The sequence below is a fragment of the Dreissena polymorpha genome, chromosome 13 (genome assembly GCF_020536995.1).
Source record: "Dreissena polymorpha isolate Duluth1 chromosome 13, UMN_Dpol_1.0, whole genome shotgun sequence".
NCBI classification, from domain to species: domain Eukaryota; kingdom Metazoa; phylum Mollusca; class Bivalvia; order Myida; family Dreissenidae; genus Dreissena; species Dreissena polymorpha.
Window position 1 is genome coordinate 15,358,065 of NC_068367.1, and position 10,787 is coordinate 15,368,851.

A 10,787-nucleotide genomic window follows, 5' to 3' on the forward strand; every position below is an offset into this window, starting at 1 on the left:
GGCCACCAGGGGAGGGGTATTTTTCCCCTTATGGCTGTTAATGGCTATAGTACAACCATGTTAACACTCTAGAGGGCACATTTATTGTGCGATCTTCATGGAACTTGGTCAGAAGATTTGTCCTTATGATATCTCGGACGAGATTGAAAATGGTTCAGGCTGGTTGAAAAAACATTGCGGCCATGGGAAGGGCATTTTTGCTTATATAGCTCTAGTAAAAACGTGTTTACACTCTTTAAATCACATTTATAGTCAAATGTTCATGAAACCTGGTCAGAACATCTGTTTGTTGATATCTTGGATTAGTTCGAAAATGGTTCTGGTCTGTTGAAAAACATGACCGCCATGGGTGGAGCACTTCTCCTTATAATGCGCTATAGTAAAACCTTGTAAGCAGTCTAAAAGTATCATTTATAGATCACTCTTCATGAAACTTGGTCAAAACATGTGTTGTTATCATAATATCTGGCAGCACAGAACAGGTCAATACTTTCGTATCTCATGTGAGTGACTTTGGGCTTTTCAGTTTTTCGGTTTTTGCAACCGTTGTGGGGAAATTACAACGTCAAGTTCAAGATCGTTTGTTTAGTGTGTGTCATAAACAACATCTACTACAAGAGAACCAGAGATACAAGTGACCAGTTAATTGGCCGTTTTGAAATACTAGTACTCTACTACCGCATCAAGAAGCTAAATCCAGTGTAAATTGAAAATGTCAACCTGTCTGATATCAATAATCCAGATATTGTCTATTTCGATCACTTAATTTTTAAAATGTTGGTGTTTATTTTTTATACACCACAAAATGGGAAAACACCAAAAATGGCATCGGCACCGCCTAAGGCACATATATTATTCAATTCTGTTCTGTTCTAATGTATTTACGGAGATATGAGTATACATTTGACGGAACTCGCATAATATTGCATGTTTCCACCTTTTAACAGATCCTTTTGACAGATTTCTAGTCTATACTCAATAGTTGTCAGGTATTATTTTTCCCTTAATAGCGTCTAGCCTGTACGTTAAATACTAATTACAATTACCCGGTACATCATACTTTGGAAGCACAAATTGCAACCCGGTAACACACTGAACCGCAAATGGAACGCAACTTGCAAAATGTACATGTTGATTTTATAAATTGATGATTGTTGTCATTTTTCATTATCAATAAACACATTCTACAGAGTTTAATCTTTATATTGATACCCTATAACTTATATGTGTTTACTTTATTAACAACCTTTAAATAAAAAATTCGAAAGTTGCACCAGTCCCGTGCATAACGTCATGTGTCACCTCTTTTTTTAGAAATATGCCGTAAATATGTTTTACTAATTCAAATGTATTTGAGTATCTTTTATACGTTACCAAAGTGTTGCTTTTATCCTACAGCTAAATGATTTTATAGAACAAATACGACTCATAATTTAAAAAATAAAGAAAAGATAAGGTTTTCTCCACGGTTATTTTTAGATAAGGTTTTCTCCACAGTTATTTTTAGAACATGTACATAGGGACTACTTTTTTGGCCTTTCACCCCTGATTGCGTCATTCAGGTCATTGGGTACGCAGTCGTTTAACGAGTTAACGAGTGTGTGTGTGTTTACGATTTGGATTATTTAGAGGATAATACACAACTGAGATGGGCCGAGCAGTGACAATCGGGCCGTAGGGGGCATAATTCATTCAATTGATTACGCAATTTATGACGTATCTCGTGTGACGTAATTTAAATGACGAAACTAGCTAGACGCTTTGGATTTAAGGACAACATAAATTCGGACTTGGAGGGTTTTTATTTTACAATTAAATATTTGTTAAGCATCGAACGATTATTGTGTGTGTTTACGATGGATTATTATCATATTATGAATGTGAATAACAGTGTTGGGATATAAAACTGGAATGAAACTGGTGATACTCCAGTTTCGATTTCGTTAAAATGTCGAATGTACTCGAATAACGCGATGTTTTGTTGAACAATTGATGGATTTAATTTAAGAAAAGTGTCAGTGAATTGTTCTTTAACTTTTTGAAGGAAATCGATATTGAATTAAAAGGGTAATTTCTTTGATGAATAAGTCGTTCCTTTGTCAGTCGATCAAAGAATGTCTATCCACAAAGAATTGCCTGCTTACATCCAGTGCTTTAAAATGGAAAAGATGTATTGCGATAAAGAAATGTGTTCAGAATTTTAACTCGTTATGGAAGCAAATTAAACTTTACGAAAATAAACATGGTTTTTACACAACTTCGGTGAGTATCGTGAAAGTACCTCTTCTCGCACCTCGCCTCTTCTCGAACCTTTCATTTGTTTACATTTTATGCGCATGCGCGCACGCGCACAACGTCATCATTTTGTGGGTACCTACGTATTGTTTACGACGACTCGCGCGTAGCTGTCAATCTCCGAAAATGCGTCACAAACAGGTAAAATAAGTGTATTAAACATAAAGTACGTAAAAATCATTGTTTTTCTTAATGCTTGTTTACCTATAATATGATTTTCATGTAAGAACCTATAAAACATGGTCTAACTTTCGATCTCAACTATGCTTGACAAAAAACACTTTTCGTCTGCGGCAACAAGTCACGTGACCATGGTCAAATCATGTGACAAAGCTATTTTTAAACGAAGTAAAATGTTGCATGTCACTAATTGTTGCAACTTAAAACATATGTTTCTGATTGTGTTTTTGTAACTTTTTATTTAATATTTGTCCAACAATTTTCAGAAATTCCCAATGAAAAGAGTTAAAAAACATAAGGGGTACTCTCCATCAGCAATCACAAATGCTTACAAACTTGTAAAAGAAACTGGGATCCCTATTAAAACTGCTGCTAGACAGTATGGAGTGCCACATAACACCCTTCGTGATAGGGTAAAAGGCCGCGTGGATCAAGAAACCACGATGACAGGTTCTGGTCCACTATTTACATTGGAAGAGGAGGCAAAGTTAGTAGCACATATTAAACTGATGGCTGATTTGGGGTACGGTTTTACCATAACAGAAGTGGTCTCAAAAGCAAGTGACTATGCAGTCTTTCTTAAGAAGAGAACACGGGACAAACCCTTGACCGTGAAATGGTTTAAGGGCTTGCGCAGCAGGTGGCCGGAGCTCAGAGTCATAAAACCAAGGGGGTTAGCTAAATGTAGGGCAGAAGCTACCAATGAACAAGCTGTTGAAAGCTATTTCACAAATTTAGAAAATGTGCTGAAAAGCAAAAACCTTATTGACAAACCTGAGTGTATATATAACATAGATGAAAAAGGGTTTCAAACTGAACATGCCCCACCATACATAGTTAGTGGTAATGCATCAGCTCCCGCAATCACCTCTTCACGGACAGCAACAACCACAGTCATTGGTGGCGGTAACGCAATTGGGACACAGATTCCTCCCTTCTTTGTTTTCAAGGGTGCGAGAATGAATGAAACATTAATGCAAGGTGCTTCTTCAGGATCAGATGCAATTATGTCAAAGACAGGCTGGTCTAATTCAAGCATTTTTCTGGAATATTTACAATCCCACTTCATCAAGTACATTCAAAGATCTGATCCTAATCAGCAAATTATCATCATATTTGACGGCCACAAATCTCACATCAATGTCCCTGTGTTGGAATGGGCAAAGAAAAACAACATAATTTTGTTTGTCCTTCCAGCACATACATCTCACGTGCTTCAACCCCTTGATGTAGCCTGCTATGGACCTCTGCAGAAAATATATAATTATGCATGTCAAAAATTTATCAGAGAACATCCATCTTCAAAAATCACAAGATACAATATTGCAGAATTAGCATCCAATGCGTATGTGACAGCATTATCCGTGAATAACCTGAGGGCTGCCTTTGAAAAGACTGGCATATTTCCATTCAATAGAACTGTGATAAGTGCTGACGTTTTTAAGCCATCAATTCCTTATGTTGTTCCTCAAGAAAACACAGTGGCTTCTGACACTCAGCCATGCATTGACAATTACTTTACAACTGCTGAAAACATAATTGAAATGAAGAAAGCACACCATACACTAAAAAAGACTTTAAGAAATAATGTGTCTGGTCAGGAAATAACCAGTGATTGCATAAATCAAGAAATATTATCACAGCCTTTACCACGTTCCAAAGATACACCAGTCTTTCCTATCAACAAAAGAAAACAAACAAAAACAAATGAAACAAATGTCAATCAAAGTAATGCCCCCTTCCAAAACCTCTTCCTGGACCTTCGCACATTGGCATCTGTGATACTGATAGTCAGTCTTCTGAAGATGATGTTTCTGAAGAAGACAAATGTTGTGTGTGTAAACTTTTTCAACCCAAGGAACTGAAAAACTGTGTTTCCCTTGTGTTTACAAAATGGGCACAATGTGATCACCAAAACTGTGGACATTGGACACACTTGATTTATTGCTGCAAACAGAAAGTTGTTCGGCGGAATGATGTCTTCGAATGCCCATGTCATAAAAGTGAAGAGTAAAAATACTAAAACTGAAATAAAAACATATATTTGTTCTAAAAAACATTGTTATAAATCAAGTTTTAATGTTATTTTCTAGTTTCATAAAAAAACTGAACAAAATCTGCTTAGAATTGTGAATTTAAATAGTAAACAATGAAGGGTTCGAAAGGAGGTACGATTGTTTTGGCGGCCATGACAGTTTTACATGATATGGTGGTGCTGAAAACTTAACGCAAATCTGTTAACAAAAGAGGATTAACATAACAATTAAAGTTGTCAGGTATGTAGAAACAATTTATTTATCACATAAAACTCTTACAAATACGTTTCACTATTTCCAATTTTGTTTTTGACATGTCAAAAATTAAGAGGTTCGAAAGATGGTTCGTCCATGATACAACAATAAATAGTAGATGTTTTACTTTGTATGTCAGTAAGTTAAAAGTGTGTAAAAAGAAGAGCTGTTTATAGACTAAAATGAACAATATCGGCGGGGATAAATGCTGAATCAGGCTTCACGCAGGTGTCTACACATGTTGTAAATTTCAAAATGGCAGCCATGTTTGTTTTTGGTATTTTACAGTGCATGGTTAAACAAGAATGGTAGTTTGAACACAACCGTCTGTGTTCTACTAGAGTGTGTGACATTTGGAACGCTGATTAAAATTGAATCGAGGAGTATAGCGATATTTTGTCTCGTTTCTCTTCTTTTGCGCGGAATTCTTAAGGACTATTTCGAGTTCCGTAAACGGGAAAGATCACAATTTATATTACTACGCAATGTTAGATTCAGTAAATTTAATGGGGTTTTTTTTGCTTTTATTTTATCAATTTAAGACTACTCTTTTAATTGCATCAGGAATAAATTAAATAAAAAATATATTGTAGGATAAATAGAAAACTAGGTTAGTGTGATTGTGTACTTAAATTTATCCCACTCGTCTCAGAAAGGCTTACAAGGCTCGGCAAGCCTCGCCATGTAAACCTTTCTTCACTCGTGGGATAAACTTAAGTACACAATCACACTGACATAGTATTCTCTATTTCTTTTGCGGTTCGGTGTATAAAAGCAGACCCAGTTCGATTAACGTTGACATAGAAATATACAATTTTTACGGCTTTAAATATAATTCTTAAAATTTAAGTATTTTTAAGTATAACAATTAATAAACTTATCTTTGGATTTGTTTCTATTTTATCTATTGCCGCATTGTGTACACACCGGTAGTGCACAATGCCGCAGAAAAGGGATGTCCCAATAAATCGCCTGCTGATCCGTATACGGACCATGGACCATACCGCCCAGACGATACGGCCCAGATTAGCGGACCATACGGCCCAGATTATCGGACAGTACGGCCCGGATTTGCGGACCATACGGACCACATGTTTCTTTACGTCATGTACATTATTCTTAAACACGAATACACTACAAGACGCTTTTGAAAATAAATACAGTAACACGGGAAATGAAATAGTTATTATTTCTCTCAGATTTTAAATTCATTTTAATGTTGTCATCAACTATTTATGTAAGCAGTACACATCTCGCAAACATTCACTTTAATCGACAGAATATATTTTAATAAAGTTGTAAATTAATACTTATTAAATTTAAAACATGCCGCGTGGTGAAAACAGCAATAAAAATTTATAACATAATTATTAAATTTAATACATGCCGCGTGGTGAAAACGGCAATAAAAATTTATAACATAATTATTAAATTTAATACATGCCGCGTGGTGGAAACGGTAATAAAAATGTATAACATAATATTAAATTTATTACATGCCGCGTGGTGAAAACAGTTTTAAAAATGTATAACATAATTATTAAATTAAATACATGCCGCGTGGTGAAAACGGCAATAAAAATTTATAACATAATTATTAAATTTAATATATGCCGCGTGGTGAAAACGGTAATAAAAATTTATAACATAATTATTAAATTTAATACATGCTGCGTGGTGAAAACGATAATAAAAATTTATAACATAATTATTAAATTTAATACATGCCGCGTGATGAAATATATTATAATTGCAATAGGGTTATGACACTCGAATAAGTGACTCGTACGTTTGTATATTGGATACGCCCTATTTAGGACACCTACTGATTGATCTTATCTATTACAGTAATTGATAATAGACCCTAATGGATTAACACGTCTGTAAGTACCAATTAAAGGTAAAGTGTGATAAGAAATTGCAGCGGCATCAGAGTCGGCAAACACGTGCCACACAAGGGCGTTTGTGCGCGGCTTGGGACCGGTACGGGAAAAAAGATTAGTACGAGTGAGCTTCTGAATGAGTGCTGTAGACTGTATGGACCTGTGTAAATGTGTACGTGTGTTTGTTTGCTAGTGTGAACGATTGAGTGAAAATGTATATAGCCTCTATACTGGTAGCTTCGGACAGTCCGGTAGGTTCGGACGTTTTAAAAATGACGTAAAATCGAAGGTATAAACGCGACGTCGCGAGCCAATCTTCTGACAATATTTTGACAAGAAGACACACTGTCGTATTCCAGTAAGAAAAATCAGCAAAATGCGCCATAAACAGGTAAGAATTAAACAGTTTGTGTAAGAAAAACATAAAACGAACCTATTTATCAACGGTCTCCATGGCGAAACTCACAAATTTATCAAGAAATCAACAAAAATCGTCTGTCTTATATCCGACAGGGAATTCAGCAAAGGGAGACAATCATAATATTATGATTATACGTCACAACCAATAGGCGCTTTAAATAAATAGAGGCCCCGTATGGGGAAGTTTTATGCGTGTAAATTTTATGTTGCAAATAACGTCATCTGGTTTTCAATTAGCGGTCAATTAGTATAGTAGTAAAGTTTGATATCATATTTTAATGGATATCTTGTACTATGTATTACCCTTTCTTTTAGCCGAAAGCATCGAAATATCATGGTAAATACAGGGGATACAGAAAAGAGACACTTGTTCTGGTTGTCGAAGCTGTCCAAAAGGGATTGTCGGTGCGGAGAGCCGCAGCACAATTTTGTGTGCCACGGGCCACCCTTGCTGATAGAGTATCGGGACGGATAAGTGGTACAGTAACCAAGGAGACACTCTTTAACCAAGAGGAGGAATTGAGGTTAGTGGAGTATTTAGAGTCACTGGCACAGCTCGGATATGGGGCCACTAGAAGTCGACTCAAAGATTTGGCTGGGGATTTAGCCTTTAGCCTTGGTAAACGGGGAAAGAATAAGCCTTTAAGCAACGACTGGGTCTCGGGATTTTTACAGAGATGGAAAACACGCCTGTCATCTGTTCGCCCAAGTGCATTGGAATCTTACCGTGCGAAGTATGCAACTCCGGAATCGGTGGATCATTATTTCAAAAATCTTGAAGAAACATTTAAAAAGTATGACTTATTAAACAAGCCAGAGTGCATTTACAATTTAGATGAGACCGGTATCCAGCCAGAACATCGCCCCCTTAACATTATTGCCCCCACCTGTGAAAAGGCGCAGTCAGTTACATCCCCGAGATCAACAACAACTACCGTAATTGGGTGCGCAAATGCTATGGGCAATCACGTTCCACCTTTCTTTGTTTTTAAAGGGAAACGGGAGAATCCCGAGCTTATGAAAGGTAGCTCTCCGGGTTCAAGATTTTGTATGTCCGACTCTGGGTGGTCAAACAGTAACGTTTTAAAAATTTATCTTGAGCAGCATTTCATTCCGAACGTCCGACGTGGAGAGAATGACAAGCAACCGATATTGCTTCTTTTTGATGGGCATAGTTCTCACACATCCACTGATCTTATTGAATGGGCCATTTCAAAAAATATTATCTTATTTGTATTACCTGCTCATACATCACACATATTGCAGCCATTGGACGTAGCTATTTTTGGCCCCTTTAAAGGTCATTATTACAGGGAATGCGCTGCATTTATGCATAGGCATATGGGTAGATCAGTCACCAAATACGACATGGCAGAAATTGCGTGCACGGCATATTTGCATGCAATGAGTCCCTTAAATATTGTATCGGCCTTTAGAAAGACGGGAATATACCCCTTTAACCAACAGGAGATTCAGGCTGAAAAATTGTTCCCATGTGAGACTTTCAGGGAAGACACGCCCTTACAGAAGGTGATTGCAATGAAAACTGGTAAAGAGGCAGTTGATAAATACTTCGAAGACAAGTACAACCGTAGAAGTTCTAGCCCTATGTCACCAAAGACAGGTGTTCAAGTATCCAAATGCACTTGCAAAAAGGCCATATTGAAACCTAAACCCAGTGGAAAACAAATAACCGAGGCCACTTTCTTGCAACAGCTGTACGAATACGAGCATGCAAAAGAAACCCGTACTGGCACAACTGCAACGAATCCGAAGAGTCCCCAACCATCGACAAGTGGAATTCACAACAACTCCATTGAAATTGCTTTAAGCGATAATGACATTTCCGATGAAGACTCTGAGGTTTGCTGTGTATGTAAGAGTTTTTACCCACCATCGGAAAAAAATCCTTATCTTAAAATTGTTAATTGGGCCTATTGCGATAAATGCAGTCATTGTGTGCATCTATCTTTTTGTCACGAGAAACGAGTCATAAGGAGAGGAGAAACGTTTTTGTGTCCCCACTGTGTTTAGTTAATTAATTATTGCGTCACGTGTTCTCCCTTATCATGCTTTTCATATTGTTCTCGTCTTAACATTTATATAATCGTGCGTAGTCTTTTAAACGAGAAACATAAGTACCAATCTTAAAAACACCAAGTCAGAAGGGATGTGTGTATAGTTGTGATTGACGGCAAAACCATACACATATCCGTACTGTTATCATTTTTAAATTTTTGCTGTGTAAAATCTGAAAAGGATATTGTCGTTTCAAATTATATATATATATATATATATATATATATATATATATATATATATATATATATATATATATATATATATATATATAAGCAGGATAAGGGAAGTTAGATACAGTTAAAATTTATTTTACGACACGGGGTCTCGATCGAAAAGGATACTAGTCCGTTTTATCAGCTCGAATTGTAAACGTCATTTGCAATTGAGACCGTCGAAACGTTACTGACGTTATATTTATTTCTTCATGGTTATATCACAATTGTACCTATTTATTATTCGTTTGAGCCCATTTTGGCATGTTAATTGTTTTAAAATGAAGAAGACACTCTCCTTATACCGTTGCACTAAAAATCAATGTAAATCCCCCTTCGAGAGCCTCATGCAACTTCACAACATCCGGGCGTCCGAACCTACCGGTGCGCCCAAGCGGCACAGAGTGGTCAAATGGGTCATTCTCTATTTTTAGTAAGTAAATGTTTTCGGATTGTTCTGATGAAATTTCATGTTGTTGTTAGTTTGTTTACTGTTCATATTTCAATAATCCTGCACTTTTTTGCTACTTTTCGCTTAATGTCAATACGCATGCGCCAGTCGTATAATTAAAGTGTCCGAACCTACCAGTTTCCAGGCTATCTATTTGTTTGATTGTATATAAAATATATTTGTTTGGTTGTATGTATGTTATACAACTTTGTTCTTGTACACTGTTTGCTCACATTTCACAAAATGGCTATAAATGTTGTTTTTTGTTGTACATATATATGTATTTGTTTAGAAGTGTTCTATATATATATATATATATGTGCCTGAAATTGTTTTTTTTATTTGTTGTACATATATTAGTATTTGTTGTGTATTTTGGATGTCGATATTATATTAACAAACAATAAAGGAATTTACTAGGGTATCCATAGTTGTGTCCTTACACGATGAAATAATATAAAATATGCTTGAATGAAAATGAAATACTATAATTTTAATATGTTCTTAAATTTATTCATACAATATTTAAAGGAACACTTAAAAAATATTAATTAAGATATGGTCCGTATGCTTTGCAAATCTGGTCCGTATGGTCCGCAAATCTGGGCCGTATAGTCCGATAATCCTTACACAATGAAATAATATAAAACATGCTTGAATGAACATGAAATACTACAATTGTAATATTTTCTTAAATTTATTCATACAATATTGAAGGAACACGAAAGAAATATTAATTAAGACATGGTCCGTATGCTTTGCAAATCGGGGCCGTATGGTCCGCAAATCTGGGCCGTATAATCCGATAATCTGGGCCGTATGGTCCGATAATCTGGGCCGTATGGTCCGAGAATCTGGGCGTATGTTCAGGCCCGTACATTGTGTCACACCGGTCTTACTGACAATAACTTAGTGACGTCACCATTTATGTATAGAATGCAGGCCCGTATGGTCCATGGGCCGTATATCCCTT

General features: G+C 36.2%; 1 protein-coding gene across 1 annotated transcript; it reads left to right on the plus strand.

Moving 5' to 3' along the window:
- Positions 1–2,373: 2,373 nt before the first annotated feature.
- LOC127855228 (uncharacterized) lies at positions 2,374–6,154 on the plus strand. The gene is made up of 2 exons (XM_052390651.1): positions 2,374–2,436; positions 2,742–6,154. Exons 1-2 carry the CDS (start codon positions 2,422–2,424, stop codon positions 4,338–4,340), a joined length of 1,614 nt encoding a protein of 537 aa, XP_052246611.1. The 5' UTR covers positions 2,374–2,421; the 3' UTR covers positions 4,341–6,154.
- The last annotated feature ends 4,633 nt before the right edge of the window (positions 6,155–10,787 follow it).